Source organism: Oculina patagonica, chromosome 8, assembly GCF_052425735.1.
Source record: "Oculina patagonica isolate OP01 chromosome 8, crgOcupat, whole genome shotgun sequence".
NCBI classification, from domain to species: Eukaryota; Metazoa; Cnidaria; class Anthozoa; order Scleractinia; family Oculinidae; genus Oculina; species Oculina patagonica.
In genome coordinates this window covers 22,658,504-22,675,401 of record NC_135765.1, presented here as the reverse complement: position 1 = coordinate 22,675,401, position 16,898 = coordinate 22,658,504, and the positions used below count along the sequence as shown (strand labels likewise).

Below are 16,898 nucleotides of genomic sequence, written 5' to 3'. Positions count from 1 at the left end.
GACTAGATTTGGAGAATTAAGAGACAAACTTAAATCAAAGCTCTTTGGGTAAAAGGTACAATCTCTCTATAAAAATACACCCGGATGTTGTCTATGTTTGTACATAAATACAAATGTATCTCGTCAAGTCCTGTCAGTACTTAAACGTTCGCCAATCCATGAAGGATAATTCAGCAAAAGAAACTCTTTGCTGTGTACTCTTTCAACCGTTCTCATTGGTGGAAACAGCTAATGTTTGCACTTATTTTGCAATAGAGTTCAACTATATATGTTGTGGTTTCAGCGTTTAAAAACACTGAAAGGAAATCGTTTTCAATTTTTTAACAACGGTTTGTTTAAATTAAGCTGAGAAGCATTTCAGGCGTCAAATATTATACACTTAATGTCCGGTCTCAAGGGAAACAGTTTTGTTTTCCCGAGAGCCTCAATGTACGACAAATACATCGTAAAATACGAACAAAAGAAAGCAAAGAACAGACTAATTTTCCAGGCATTTTCGAAATCCTTCTGCTCCAAAAGTTGTTTGACTTCATTTTTTAAATGAAAAGTAGAAAGCGCTGTATTAGCCTCAAACTGTTTTATTGTTTTCACGAACTTTTGAAGAACTAGCAATAAATTTCCTGGAATCGCTGAAAAGTAAGCTTCAAAAACATCATGCCACAATCACGCCACCGGCCTTGGTCATGTTTTGATCACGCGCTTTTTCTAGCTATTGATCACGTTCAGGTCAATGTATCTCGATCGGGATACATTTAAATTTATGCAAGGTCACGTAATCACAATGAGAATCGTCTTTGAGCAAGAGAAACTGTGGATTTATAACAATTCCATTTGTAATACCTTTTACTTGCGACAGTTGTACAACTAGTATTCACTTCTATTACATGAACATGTCGATAAAGCCCAGCCAAAAGTTATAAGAATTGTGTTATTCTCATTTCTGAGAAAAGAAGACAATAATAAAGGGTTGATTCACGGAATTAACGAGCATTTAAGGGGAACCCCCTTGTTATTAATTTATTCAACTTCCTGTGCGAACTTTGCCCGGTTAGTTGAGTGAGTGCTTTATTCATGAACAAAACTGCTTCATGTTTACATATTTCAACGATGAATTCAAATGCTCCGTAACAGAATTCCCTTTTGGACACCGTGGTAAACGATATTTCAGGTAGGTATGATTTGTGTTTATTGTTTGTTATTGTGTTAATTTTAGACCGCGAGTAGTTCCTTTTTCCCTTGTATGTTATGGACCATCGAGCGAGCGGCCGCACGAAGTCTACTAGTAGTTTTTCTCGCGGAATCCCAATGACTCGAGCGTTCGACTTCTTGAACCTGCCGATTACTCTGACTAAAATTAAAGTCGTTTTCCTTTGAACAATCTTGGATAGTCGAACACTGACCTGCATTTTTAACACCAATTTTTCGAACTTTCCCGACTTCTGGAAACCAAATTAGTTTTCTTCCCCCTTGAAGGGTCGAGAAATCAAATTCAATTGTATACGTCAGATTCGTAGATGAATAGTTTCTTTCTCTCGATTCATGACTGTGATATATAGATTAACTCCTGATATCTATGCCTGAATAACTGCCTTTGAAATATCAGCGTAATACCTGCAGTCAATGTAAAAGAAGACTGTTTACTGCGTGTGAAACTGTTTCAAAGGGCTACGCTGCCGGTTTGTTCTGGTAATGGGTAATTTTCATTATGGCAACTGGGGAGGATATCAGTGCAACATACTGACAACATTGAAGCTTTCTTGCAAAATGTACCCGCAAAATTTCAGAAACTGGCCGCCAAATATTTTAACTGTTGTATGATTTTTTTTTTCAGCAGATTAGCTTGGGAAAATGTAACTGGAGTTAATAGTTTCAGGTTGGTATATTTCTTCTGTTTATCGTATTTACTGTCGATATTTATTATGGATCCATATGTTGCGTTGACGAGAAATTTTAGTGGTATTCCGCAGAAGTTTTCGTTGCTTGCGAAGAATTAGACTGATGAAGTCTTCATAACTACGGTTACAAACTACGTAGATCGATTTTGAAAAGAAATGGGCTCGCTCTCCGCAGCTTGCATGTTAAATGAAACACTGAAACCGGAAGCCAATAAATATTTATCAAGTCGTCGCAGACAGGGTACCAGTAAATAAAGGGAGGCTTGTAAGAATAATTCACAGCAAAGAAATAAAATGAGCTTATATTATCCGGTTCTTTTTTACAGTCCCTTTCCTGGCATTATAAACAGAAATCGTAAATGTTCTAGTATAGTGAAAATGTCGAGTTAGTGGTTTCGGTTTCGGTTTCGTTTCAGTGAATAGGGACAAAAGGGCATAGACATGTATCTGATTAAAATGCAAGAAATTCTGAATAGGTCTAAATACCCTGACGCTTAATCACCAATCTTACTGATCCAAACTTACAACATGTGCCCCCGTATTATGTGGAATCAATCCAACAACACGAGCAGTTATAATTAATTTTGGAGAAACCTTTCACCGAGTGTTTTAATAACAGTTAACCAGTTAAACTAAAATACGACATCTAAACTAAAATACATTTGTTTACCTTGATTTAATAGCTTAGCACTCACAGAGGAAGAACTGAGAACGGATTGACAGACATGAAAATCCGACGATTTCCGACCACTTCTCGAAAAGGAACCAAACGATTTTCTCGCTTGAAATGGAAACGAATATTACAAAAAGTTTTAGACACAATAAATTTCAAATATAAAATGACGTTTTGCATTTTAAAAACATGTTTCGATCGAAGCTTCTGCCTTCCTCAGTGCCAATGTTACAGGAAATGCCAATTTGAACATACCATACAGGAGTAACTAATAAATGCAAAGTAATGATCGTGCGGATTACAAAGATGGGCTTTAATTAACGTGTTGCTTTTAAATGGAGAGGAATAATGATAAAGTATTTAAAGAAGATTGTTTTAAGCCGATCTGTTTTTCTTTTCTAAATTTTCGGTGACATCTGTTCACCTTCATCAGAGTTAGTGAAAGTTTGTTGTTCTTTAACTCTGATGAAGGTGAACAGATGCCACCGAAAATTTAGAAAAGAAAAACAGATCGGCTTAAAACAATCTTCTTTAAATGTCTTCTACCGATCGCACTACTGGTTCCAGTATTTTCAGTAATAAATGATATAGTATTTTTGTCATAATTATACTTTACCACTTTTGTCATAATTATCCTTTACCAAGATAGACAACAACAACTTTTTCTAAGATCGAAGTGGCTATAAGCCACTGAACTCGGAAAATTATTTATGAAAAAATAATCAAAAATCGCAAACTTTGACAAATATAGATTTGCCGTGACAGATTTTGTTAAACTTTCCACGCGTCAGTTTACTCAATCATATCAACACATCCAAAAAAAGAAAGAAGAAAAAAAAAAAGAAAAGAAAAGAAACGCTGAAAAGCTTCGGCGAAAGTTTTCCACGAGTTTGTACCCAGAACGTAGAGCCACTACCTATCCCCAGTTCCTCGGAACTTGGAAAATATACATCTGCTTTAGCCGCGAAGGACTCAAAGACTTTCATTTTTAAGTAAAATTTGAGCACCAATCAAACTTTTAACTACAATTTGAACCTACATATTTTTCCAAGAAAATTATAATGGTTCTTTTCAAAAATTCTATAATAAAATCTTCAACTTGGCTGAAAACAATTTTAGATTATTGAACTTAGGTGTTCGATGAAGTCACAAACTGCAAAGTCAAATAGATTGTTCTTTATTAAGAATATGTACCAACATACATTTTTTTGCTTTAACCAAAAGAGGATATGCGCTGGGATTTAGTGTCCCACTTTTTCCATCATCTGCACGGCCTTTTCAATTTTTAGATGCCAGGGGTTTAATGGCAATTTCTAAATAACCTTCGTTTTGCAATTTATCAGTAATAAGCTGAAACCAGTTTGCAAAAAATATATATGTTACTTCCATGTGGAGTACTATCCGCACAGACTTCAAATTAACAAGTTACTTGACATTTTAACTTTTTCTAGTTCAAAGGATGCGGGAAGGTTCTTATTGCACAGTTATATTATTTTATAATTATTATTATCATGTTGCCGTCCATTTCTGTTTTGCTTTCTCCCTCTGTATCGGGTACACCCCCACGGGGTACTACATTATATCAACTGGTGTATGGTGACATTTTGGTTTTGTTTACTGGTTTGAAATGGGGTATTGATTTTGGCCCTTTGAAGTTGACAGGAGCAAAGATCTAAGTTTTTGTGTACCCACGAGTAAGAACCTAACATTTAAGAACCTGTTAGGCTAAAATTTGCAAAGTAGATACCATTGTTATAAGAACCTGTTTAGCCTAAAATCTGGAGACAGGTTCTTAATTTCTAAAATTGATTAAAAATGTTAACGTTTGGGAAAATATGATATGATTAGTGCTTCATTTTGACATAAACACTATGTGGTATGCAAATTTTATACAAGAAAAGGACGAATACTTCTAAAATCTCTATAACAACATTGAAATTTTTTCTCCAGAAATTAAAAACCTATTAAGAACTTAATTAGCCTAAATTTGTGTTAATAACCGTTTTTATTTTTTTTCTCAAGCATCTCAGCGGTCCGGAATCCTCAATCCTTGAATCTGATTGGCTAATTGCACGCGCTCCAGCGGTCCGGATTTTCCCATCCGGACCCTGCGTACGGACCGCTCACGGCGCGAAATCATTTTGCAGCGTCGGTCTAACGAACACATAAAAGTTTTGCTCTCCAAAAACAAAAATAGCTGTTCACCAACCATTTTCAATGCTAAAGGACAAAAAAGCAGTGGAAATAAAGGTCTCAAAGTTCTTCAAAAGGCGAGTATTTATTTCTTTCTCAACAAAATCGAGTTGTAGTTTACCGTTCGTAGTTTGCCGTTTGTTTGTGCATTTCGCAATGATTTTCACTCCATTGCGGAAAACTTCACCGGTTTTAAGAGTTAGACTCCATCTATGAGTTAAACTGCCTAGCTTAGCTGTCACGTTATGCTAAAACAATACACTATTTTCCATCATTCGAGGAAATGAGATTCTTTGATTAAAAACGGACAAATTAATTATCACAATTTTGTGCCGTACGTAGACACTACGCATTTCATTCAGTTTGGCACTGTTCTACTTTATCAGAATAAAATTCTGCTTGGAATCAACGCAGATATTGTTAATTTGTTAAATACAAGTGTGAATACATTGTAAAACTGCAATTCAGTCAAAGAGTATTTTTGGTCAGAGAAATAGGAGCAAAGTTGCTTTCAAGACTTTTCAAAACGGTTATTGAGAATGATTGTTATCGGAAAGCCGACATCGATTTACAAGTGTTTAGTTTTATGGCACATTTGTGTTATGTTTATCACGTCATTTGCTTTTCTTGATTCTCTGCGTTTTAAATTAAATATGCCTTGCCTTTCTTGAGTACGGTTCATTTTAAGCGAAGCTATTTTATACGGAATAAAATGGCAAACAGCATTCTTCACTCTTGCTCGTCGATCGAGTCAGACTTAACATTGAAATCAAATCCGCGCGTATACAAACAAAGATTTTGCGACACATTTTTTTCTCGGTTCCTTTACCAAACAAATTAAAGCAGGAAAAAATAGAAACGTTATTTGCCGGCCTAGGTCAGTCCGTATTGGGAAAAACTGTACCCTCGGTCTTGAGCACGGCCCTCGGCCTGCGGCCTCGGGTACAGTTCCCAATACGGACCTCCCGGCCGGCAAATAACATATATATGTAAGAACCTTTTTAGGCTAACCTGAAAACAATAGGTTCTTACTCGTGGGTTTTTACTGTATTCAGGCTCACACGTTTGTCGTTAGTGTGTTGATTACGGTAGCACAGTGTATATTAATGTTTGGACGGTCATTTTCCCCAGGTTTTAGCGTTTGTTCGGCGTTAAAACACAACAAACTTAGACAAAACATAGACATAAACTGAACAGGGACAAGTATAAAACTGTCTAGAACTAAGAAAAATTATACAGGCCAATTGTCAGAAAAACACTAAATCCCTGCCCCTTTTCCTCCTTCAACCCAAAATGCACCCACCCCTTTACCTTCGCGGTGTCAGTTCCATGAGAGACACGTGTTTCTAGAATATTTACTTTTTTTTTGAGTTTTAGTTCTTATCCCGGTGAATAGAGTGCCACCCCTCCTTCCAAAAATAAACGGCACGCAATGCATGCAGAAGCAATAACGATTTCCAAGGGGGTCTTAATTGTCATAGTCTATAATATTCGAACTTTGGCCGGACACCGTACCTCACCGATTTCGCTGATATTTGGCATGCAGTCTTGTTTTAGGGTCCTAACTACCAAATGGATATTAAAAAGTTTCAATTCTTTTTATTTTGGAAAATATCGAGAAGGCCGATTTGAAGCGTCCGTGACGGCTCGCCAACATGGCGGATCGAAGGTGTTCTTGTTACTTCGACACTGAACCTGCCGTCACAGTTTCTCGATCATACTTGGCATAGTTATAAAGAACTATCTTTCTTCTTTCTATATATCAAAATAGATTCGGCAAATGTTGAGTTTGGATGATCAACGGCCAAGAAGTTCGAAGGTATGTTAACGATGTTTTGAACAGTCTCAAATTTACTACAAAATGAAAGGCTAATAACTCCACTGTTATCTCGATTTAGAACTAGCCATTTACCATGAACAAAGCTTGTTCATTGGTGAATTGATTCCATTAATAAAAAAATTGGGGAAATGTAACCGTTAAGAATAAAAAATTATGGAACCTCTAGTAAATTGGCCATTTCAGCGCCATTTAAGCGGATCAGCTCATTTAACAGCAAATAATCGGGAGAAACATGAAAGGGTTACAGTCGTTTATAATAAGCAGTTTCCATGTATTCTTTGCTTATCTTAAACAAATGCATGATCTTTGCCAAAGATATGGCGATTTTTGAGCGTACGATCGTTTCTCCAAATTATTATGTCGGCAACTTTATTTTATTTGTTGTCGAGATTATACGCTGTTGTTATTCAATATTCGTTTCACAAGAACTTCTGTTGCTCGCATTTCCCAAATCACTGTTTAAGAAATTGCCCATTCCGTAACAGGTTCATTCTTACTTTTTCTTTAAAAATTACTAGGAAAGCAAGAATGTCATAGAACGGTTTTATACTAGTGAAAATACCTGTCAGACATAACTTCAACTGTTTGTGTTATCTGGCTGTTTTCACAAATATGCAAATTAAGGAATTCTTAAAGTGCCTATCTTTAATTATTTCACGCTTAAGGATTCCTCTAAATCTTTTCGCCTACCTTTTGGCCAAACGAAGTTTTGTGTCTCCAGGCAGAATGCTCGTTATCAGCAATGAAAGTCGAAGAGATACAGAAGCTCGAGTAAAATTCCAACTGCTGTGAAATGAACATCGTTTGAGCTTGACGTGTATTTATAGATTGCGCTCGAGCTCCGTTAATTAAGTTTATTCATTTGGCGATCAGATAAAAATCAATGAATGATCAGAGTTATTGAAGTCCGTTTCTAAGCACGAGAGACACGGAAGTTTGTTTCAGAAGCATTTATGCATAGAAATACCGGTTTATTTTTGAGCGGTAAATCTGCATTTATAATAGCTGGGAGTTTGGGGTGTTTTTTGGTGTTGTTTTTTTCAGGGGGCTCGGGGGAGGGGGGGGGGGTGGGGAAGTGGTGCCTTCGTATCCTCTTTTGTTCTTTTACACAGTGGCCTGAATTTGGAACAGTTCGGGGAATGGATTATCAATTACTCTTCGTTATGCCATGTCACCCCTTAATGTGGGAGCGCCGCGCCTCAATTCACGATAAAAAATTTATGGCCGCCCGGTCCATTTATGTAGTTCTCCGCCAGGTCTCTCAATAGGCAGGTTACGAGCCTAGTGGCCCATCAGGCCGGAGCTCATACCGGTTTCCGCAACGTGAAGCGACAACGAGTATTTTTTACTCCACCCGGATGGGATGCTTTTCCATCGCAGGGTTACCTCCCTTCCCGAAAAGCTAAAGATTGACTGGTAATCATTTTTACACCTGGGTAAGGAAAGGGACTCTGGGAGTTGAGAGGCCTTCCAAAGAACTTAACGCATTGTCCTCCAAAAGCTCTATCCAGGACTGTTTGGTCCAGAGTCCAGCGCAGTGACCATTATTAGGCCATCACGCTCCCCAACCGTGTAAGAAAGTGCAAAAATCTGCTTGTATAAGCCCTGGGGTTGTACAGTTTGGTACGAAATGTGGGCTTTTAAATGTGTTAATTAAGTTTATTCATTTGGCGATCAGATAAAAATCAATGAATGATCAGAGTTATTAAAGTCCATTTCTAAGCACGAGAGACACGGAAGTTTGTTTCAGAAGCATTTATGTATAGAAATATCGGTTTATTATTGACTGACGCAGTTAAAAAATACTCGGCTTCTAGCGGTAAATCTGCATTTATAATAGCTGGGAGTTTGTTTGTTTTTTGGTGTTGTTGTAGGAAGGCGGGGGGGGGGGGGGGGAGGGGGGTGGAAGTGGTGCCTCCGAATCCTCTTTAGATCTCTGACTCAGTGGTCTGAATGTTGAACAAAAGAGCTCATCTGCCTAAGCATAATGCGAGCTGATTTTGAAATGAACATGACTTTACGTTTGTGTCATCAGTAATTATCGTGTTTGAAGAAGGCGTGGCTTACTCGCGGCAAGAACAACATAATAACAGTGAAGCTAACACATTTTCCTCATTGATTTGAAATGAATTTCGAATCAATTCTTTTTAGGGCAAGTTAAAAGATACAAATGTTTTTCGTCCAGATTTTTCCAAAAAAAAAAGCAGGTGAGAACTTGGCTGTTTTTGTTATCTCGGACTTTTTTTTTATCAAAGTCGAACCTCTCCATAAGGACACCTCTCGCGATGCGTCATGACTTACATCACGTATGTCCTTATCGCCGACCTAGGTGAAGAAAGGGACTACCGTAATTACTCGAATAAGCGCCGCGGCGCTTATTAAATTTCTTACGCCTCCAGTGCGGCGCTTATTCAAGGGCAGCGCTTATTTGAGGGCGGCGCTTATTAAAAAGTTTGACGCCACAAAGAATCTAATCCTTTACATTTATTAAAATAGGGTCCCCTGATTGCCAAAAGTCGTCTCTTGCTGAAGATTGTACTGAAGAATGTTCAATAGAAAAACTGCGCGGTAAAACAAGCACTTTGAACTGCAGAACGTCGCTTTTGATGGAAAGAAATGTCCAAGTTTGTTTAAGAGTTGCTTTGTAGTTCTGTTTCTAATTAAACAGATTTCCTTGAATAAGCGCCGCATCGGGACTGCGGCGCCGGGGGCGGCGCTTATTAACTTTTTTGTCCGAAATCCGGCGCTTATTCGAGGGCGGCGCTTATTCGGGGGCGGCGCTTATTCGAGTAAATACGGTATGATAGTACAGAAGCTTTCCGAAGAACTCAACGCAATATCCCCCCAAAGCTCGAACCGGGATTTAAAAATCTCAAAAAAGTGTTAATATGAATTGTAAATCTACTCATAGCGGTCTGGCCTTACTAAAACCTGGAGAGAGAAAAAGACAGTGGGCAGATAAATGAAAGCTGCTCGAGAGTACGCTGTTGAGCAGATTCTGTGAAATTCCCCTTTTTATCCTTTTCTCTCATAAGCCCTCCCAATTCAAGGCCCATATATTTCTTCCAAGTCAACTGTCAAAGTTTAAGGCCACTTTTTTCCTACCAGGTTACCGTCTTGAGAGTTTTAAATTTTATTAAATCTTGGTGACACTGTCCCTTTAATTCATTAATGTAATTCAAATCAGTTAATAAAAACGTTTTTCAGAAAACAAGAAGTTTTTTAATTTCGCTTTAAGCCACCGCACCCCAACCACGGATATGAGACCTACCACATTTAAAAGCCTACATTTCGTACCAAACTGTACAACCCCAGGGCTTATACAAGCAGATTTTTGCACTTTCTTACACGGTTGGGGAGCGTGATGGCTAAATAATGGTCACTGCGCTGGACTCTGGACCAAACAGTCCTGGATAGAGATTTTGGAGGACAATGCGTTAAGTTCTTTGGAAAGCCTCTCAACTCCCAGAGTCCCTTTCCTTACCCAGGTGTAAAAATGATTACCAGTCAATCTTTAGCTTTTCGGGAAGGGAGGTAACCCTGCGATGGAATAGCATCCCATCCGGGTGGAGTAAAAAATACTCGTTGTCGCTTCACGTTGCGGAAACCGGTATGAGCTCCGGCCTGATGGGCCACTAGGCTCGTAACCTGCCTATTGAGAGACCTGGCGGAGAACTACATAAATGGACCGGGCGGCCATAAATTTTTTTATCGTGAATTGAGGCGCGGCGCTCCCACATTAAGGGGTGACATGGCATAACGAAGAGTAATTGATAATCCATTCCCCGAACTGTTCCAAATTCAGGCCACTGTGTAAAAGAACAAAAGAGGATACGAAGGCACCACTTCCCCACCCCCCCCCCCTCCCCCGAGCCCCCTAAAAAAAAACAGCACCAAAAAACACCCCAAACTCCCAGCTATTATAAATGCAGATTTACCGCTCAAAAATAAACCGGTATTTCTATGCATAAATGGACTTTAATAACTCTGATCATTCATTGATTTTTATCTGATCGCGAAATGAATAAACTTAATTAACGGAGCTCGAGCGCAATCTATAAATACACGTCAAGCTCAAACGATGTTCATTTCACAGCAGTTGGAATTTTACTCGACGGCTTCTGTATCTCTTCGACTTTCATTGCTGATAACGAGCATTCTACCTGGAGACACAAAACTTCGTTTGGCCAAAAGGTAGGCGAAAAGATTTAGAGGAATCTTTAAGCGTGAAATAGTTAAAGATAGGCACTTTAAGAATTCCTTAATTTGCATATTTGTGAAAACAGCCAGATAACACAAACAGTTGAAGTTATGTCTGACAGGTATTTTCACTAGTATAAAACCGTTCTATGACATTCTTGCTTTCCTAGTAATTTAAAAGAAAAAGTAAGAATGAGCCTGTTACGGAATGGGCAATTTCTTAAACAGTGATTTGGGAAATGCGAGCAACAGCTAGAAGTTCTTGTGAAACGAATACTTGAATAACAACAGCGTATAATCTCGACAACAAATTAAATAAAGTTGCCGACATAAAAATTTGGAGAAACGATCGTACGCTCAAAAATCGCCATATCTTTGGCAAAGATTATGTATTTGTTTAAGATAAGCAAAGAATACCTGAAAACTGCTTATTATAAACGACTGTAACCCTTTCATGTTTCTCCCGATTATTTGCTGTTAAATGAGCAATCTAAAATACACGTCAAGCTCAAACGATGTTCATTTCACAGCAGTTAGAATTTTACTCGAGCTTCTGTATCTCTTCGACTTTCATTGCTGATAACGAGCATTCTGCCTGGAGACACAAAACTTCGTTTAGCCTAAAGGTAGGCGAAAAGATTTAGAGGTATCTTTAAGCGTGAAATAGTTAAAGATAGGCACTTTAAGAATTCCTTAATTTGCATATTTGTGAAAACAGCCAGATAACACAAACAGTTGAAGTTATGTCTGACAGGTATTTTCACTAGTATAAAACCGTTCTATGACATTCTTGCTTTCCTAGTAATTTTTAAAGAAAAAGTAAGAATGAGCCTGTTACGGAATGGGCAATTTCTTAAACAGTGATTTGGGAAATGCGAGCAACAGAAGTTCTTGTGAAACGAATATTGAATAACAACAGCGTATAATCTCGACAACAAATAAAATAAAGTTGCCGACATAAAAATTTGGAGAAACGATCGTACGCTCAAAAATCGCCATATCTTTGGCAAAGATTATGTATTTGTTTAAGATAAGCAAAGAATACCTGAAAACCGCTTATTATAAACGACTGTAACCCTTTCATGTTTCTCCCGATTATTTGCTGTTAAATGAGCTGATCCGCTGAAATGGCGCTGAAATGGCCAATTTACTAGAGGTTCCATAATTTTTTATTCTTAACGGTTACATTTCCCCAATTTTTTTATTAATGGAATCAATTCACCAATGAACAAGCTTTGTTCATGGTAAATGGCTAGTTCTAAATCGAGATAACAGTGGAGTTATAAGCCTTTCATTTTGTAGTAAATTTGAGACTGTTCAAAACATCGTTAACATACCTTCGAACTTCTTGGCCGTTGATCATCCAAACTCAACATTTGCCGAATCTATTTTGATATATAGAAAGAAGAAAGATAGTTCTTTATAACTATGCCAAGTATGATCGAGAAACTGTGACGGCAGGTTCAGTGTCGAAGTAACAAGAACACCTTCGATCCGCCATGTTGGCGAGCCGTCACGGACGCTTCAAATCGGCCTTCTCGATATTTTCCAAAATAAAAAGAATTGAAACTTTTTAATATCCATTTGGTAGTTAGGACCCTAAAACAAGACTGCATGCCAAATATCAGCGAAATCGGTGAGGTACGGTGTCCGCGAACTTTTAAAAAAGCTCGAAAATTATGGAGTATTACACTTAAATAATAAACAGGAAATTTGTCAAAAAATAATGTATTATAATAAAAGTAGAATGCAACTTTTGCATTGAATGATTTTTCAGCAAGCGTTGCGTTATCTTAGCTTGTAGCGTGACATCTGGTATAAGTCTGATTCTTCTCGAATGACTTTGTGTCCTTCGCAGTTCCCAGTGCTCCTCGGTTGGGGTAACCGTAAAAAGATCCAAATGAATTTCGTTCCCCGACATAAAGCGTTGACTACGTCATCGCTTAAAAATTGACTGCCTACGCATATAGATATACAGTGAAACCCCATCCTAGATAAAACATACATCCCACCGAGGATTTTTGGCAAACTCATTAATAATAGTTGTTTTCCAAAACCTTTTTGAAATAGCTGGTACAGAGACAGAATTAATAGTAATAATAATAACAAGGTGCTTAAGACGCCTTTTACAACTGATGAAAGTCTCAATGCTTTGATTTTGCTATTTGCTAATTGATTTTTAATTTAAATTTAGGACGGACTTGAATTTAAGTAAAACACTCAGATCCCACCACTCATGGCGAGGAGCTCAAACACAGCATCTAGTGAAAGTGACATCACGTCAGTTGCTGAAAGCAGACTGGAATTTGATGACGGCACTTTAAGAGGTAAGGAAAAATAAAATGGAAAGTGAATACATTGAGATGAATTGTAGTTTAGGCCAAAGTCTTTTTTACTCTGGGCTGGATAATGAGTCCCGACGACAAATGAATTGCGGCTATTTCTACTAGAGTACAGTCAACTCTATCTTAACGGACCCCTTTACGGACCCCTGGTGTTGGTCCCGTCCCTGCCGTTTTTCAGTCATTTTACTGTAACTAAACTCCCTATAAGACGGACACCTATCTAAAAGGACAGTTTAGGCCGGTCCCAACGGTGTCCGTTTTAAAAAGAGTTCACTGTACTTTCCTTTTAAAATAAAGAGCCAATGGCTGATTCTACACGAAATAACAAACTCTGCTCTTTTTCTTTTAGCAATAGCTGACGTGTACCTTCAAGATGGAAATAATGCATTCAGAAAAAATGAACTCAGCAACGCGATATACTTCTACATGGAAGGAATTCAAGCGAACTGCAAGGATGACGTGCTTAATGCCAAACTGTACAGCAACAGGGCCGCAGCTCTGTTCTATTCGGGTAAGATTTTGTTTTTCACATTTTGGAGGCGGTGTTTTATTATAAATTACTTACTTTTTATTGAGTTTGAGCGATAGTAAATGAAAACTCTGTTTATTTACATTAATTATGGAAATAGTTCCATCACGCTTCACTTTATTATTATAGGCAGGATTTTTTAAGATGTGGTGAAACGCGCCTAGGAAAAGCAATGGCTGCATTCTGGATACTTTCGCATGCTATAAACTTCTGACATAACAAACGCACTACATCAAATGTGATCACCTCTGGGTGAGAGTTGCCTTGAGAAGGACCGTTAATCAGCGTTAATGGTGGATTCACATTCACTGAAAAGTTAACACCAGAACAAAATTCATTATTTTCGAAAACATTTACAAACAAAATGCTGACATCCAACTTATCAGAGAAATTAAAGAGAATGTGAAACCTTTTTTTTATATAGATTGCTTTTCTGGTGAAATTTTGTAAGGGTAAAGGGTCTTTAAGGATCCTTGACCATCTTTTGGGCGATTCTTAAGGATATCCATTCATAATTCTTCAGAATATCGTTAATAATGGATCTCTAAGGAACTTTAAGGATCTTGCAAGAATCTGCAAAGACTTTTTTTAATGATATCCTAGTGAAATTGCGAGAATCCTGAAGGATCCTTGCAAAAATCATTGCAAGGATCTTAATAAAATGATTTGCCAGAATGTTTGTACTATCATCATAATATCTTCCTCTGATCCTTTCGGGATCGTTGGAGGAACCTTATCTTTGAAACCTCTGGTGCATTTTGAAGAGTTGGAAGAATAGGGGTTTGCAATTCCGTCAATCACCTCTTGAATTACTTGAAAACTTTGTGTCAGTTTCACTACAATGGACGTAGATGACGTTTTTATAGCCTTTTTTTAAATTTGCGTTTCATTGCTTGATCAGACGACTTTTCCGCCAACGTACAGACAAAGACCGACCAAAGTGATCGGAATTTCGTTTAGTATCCACGATCCGAACTTGACACGAAGAGTCCGGAATCTGGCCTTAGCTAATCCGCGATCCGTTTTTCAACGAATCCAGCTGCTCGATGAATCGCAAAAATCAACAATCCGTGCACTCTTTGGCCAAATCCGTCGATCCGCAAACCTATTCACTCCCATCTTAAAGGTACTACCCCACATCATAAGATTACCACTGACAAGTTTCCAAGTACTGAACAAGTAAGAGATGTACTCAATTTAACACCACTATCTGCGGCACTAGTTCAATACCCATTTACTTTGTTTTACGGAAACCTTCATGGTAATTATCCAATAAAAATCTAAGTACGCTTCAATCGATCCATTCATACAAAACTTGGATGTGTAAACTCAAAACTGAAATGTTGTAGTGACGTACTGATTTCATTTGTTTTGTTAGGAAACTACAAAGAAACACTAAATGATGCAAGAGCCGCTGTCAAATTGGAAACAACTTTGATTGAAGCCATAGAGATAGGTACCATTATTTTTTTCTTTAAATAACTACAAATAAAACAATCACGAAGTATTATTTTACATTCTCATCATAAACAACAGCTTAGTATCTTACTTTGTAAAGAGTTAAAACAACAGAACTGATAAAAGTACATACTTGTGAAAATAGCTCCTCTTAACCTGGGTTTTATATGTCAATAATTTTAACCTCACTTTTGAACATCTATTTGTGTCAGTGTCTAACAATTTTTTCAATTCAACTGTCTTTCTTTCTGTTTTTGAAGATAAATCAAATATTACATCCTAAGGTCAATTCCCCTTTGCATTATAATTCCTGAGTACCCAGACGGACTTATGTTCGATTAAGAAGAAATAGCACTGGATGCACACTAAATGTGCATCCACACAACCAATCCAGAAACCTGGTGAATCCGGTCCCCTGTCTGCAGAGGTTTAAATTTATACAACCAAAAATACCCACAGCGCCACTTAGCCACAAGCCGAATTTTAACAACTTCTTCCGTATTGCTGACTTACATTGACTTTTGCATTGATACTTAGCTTAATTCACGATTACGACAAAGCCAATGGGGTATTTGTTTATGTCTTAGACGGGGTATCAAAAATTGGCATTCTGTCTAAAAAAGGATAGGGAAATCAGAGGTTCGTGTCTTAAACTTCAGAGCGGAAAAACGCAATGAGCATGCGCAAACTCTGAGCGAGCTGGGCACCAAATTTTTGAAAAAATGGCGGGGATTTGACAATTTTCTTTTCAAGAACTTGATGTGCTCTCGCAGTCATCCCGGTAAGAAGCGCTAATCTTCCCCCAAAAATACATAGCTACAGATATATACGTGCAGTAGTTCGAATTTCTCAGAAATCCTTAAGCTTAAAAATCATTTTAAAGCCTTTTTATTTCCCCGAGGCATGTAAACAAATCGCCCGCGTAAGCCTCTTATTGTCACGGATCTTTCCACGAAATGTGTTGGTTTAAGCAAACCTCTGAATATATAAGGTCGAGAGCTCAACTGTGGCTGGAAGAAGAGTTTTTTTACATTTACTGAGTTTGCCAAAGTAATTCATTATTTGCCAGAGTGGATATTAAAATTGTTCGAAGAGTTTTAATTATCGGTCTCCACGAACAATAACAGCATACTGTCCACGCTATAAATGCTGCCGTTTCACACGCTGTTTGGTATTTATTAGCACTAGAAATCCTTCCTCACACCGCTCCTCCCAACCCTGACCTTGTTTTACATCTGCACTGCCTATTATAAAGTACTTATCTCGAAAGAAAAAAAAATTCTTCGATTTTTACTATTGGGGACTATAGCACGCACGTGGCCAATCTACAAATGAGTTCGTGATTTTGGCTGGACCAATTTATCGATGTGTATGTGTGAATCTCTGAGCGCAAATCTGAATAAGATAATAGCAGTAAATAGTGATGTCCTTCATGTCACGCCCTTCAGGTTTTTGATGTGATTTTTGGAAACCTCACCAGAATGTATTATTTCTTTTCTTGCATTTCAACTATTATAAAAGTACAGTGAAAAACTTGGGGTGTAAGCTTATGTATCACCTGACACCTAATAAAATTAGGAGCTTAGGTTTTGCTTTGTTGCTTTGCTCATTACTCGAACCCTTTACTTGCCTCGAGCTCAGTAACAATTTTACTCTTCTCAGTAAATGATGCACATTTTCAAGACTCTTTTTTAACTTATTTAAAACAAAAAATAAGACCTCTCAAGCACTGAATAAGGATTTTTATTCCTTCCGAGTACATCAG

At 37.8% G+C, this 16,898-nt stretch overlaps 1 protein-coding gene across 1 annotated transcript in view; it reads left to right on the top strand.

The window, feature by feature from the left end:
• Positions 1-239: 239 nt before the first annotated feature.
• LOC144661917 (uncharacterized) overlaps positions 240-16,898 on the top strand; it is a 459,725-nt gene continuing 443,066 nt past the window's right edge. The window contains 5 exon segments of the mRNA XM_078522620.1: positions 240-1,168; positions 1,835-1,873; positions 12,996-13,128; positions 13,496-13,657; positions 15,054-15,131. Of these exon segments, the coding sequence (XP_078378746.1) occupies positions 13,038-13,128; positions 13,496-13,657; positions 15,054-15,131 (331 nt within the window). The 5' untranslated portion in view covers positions 240-1,168; positions 1,835-1,873; positions 12,996-13,037.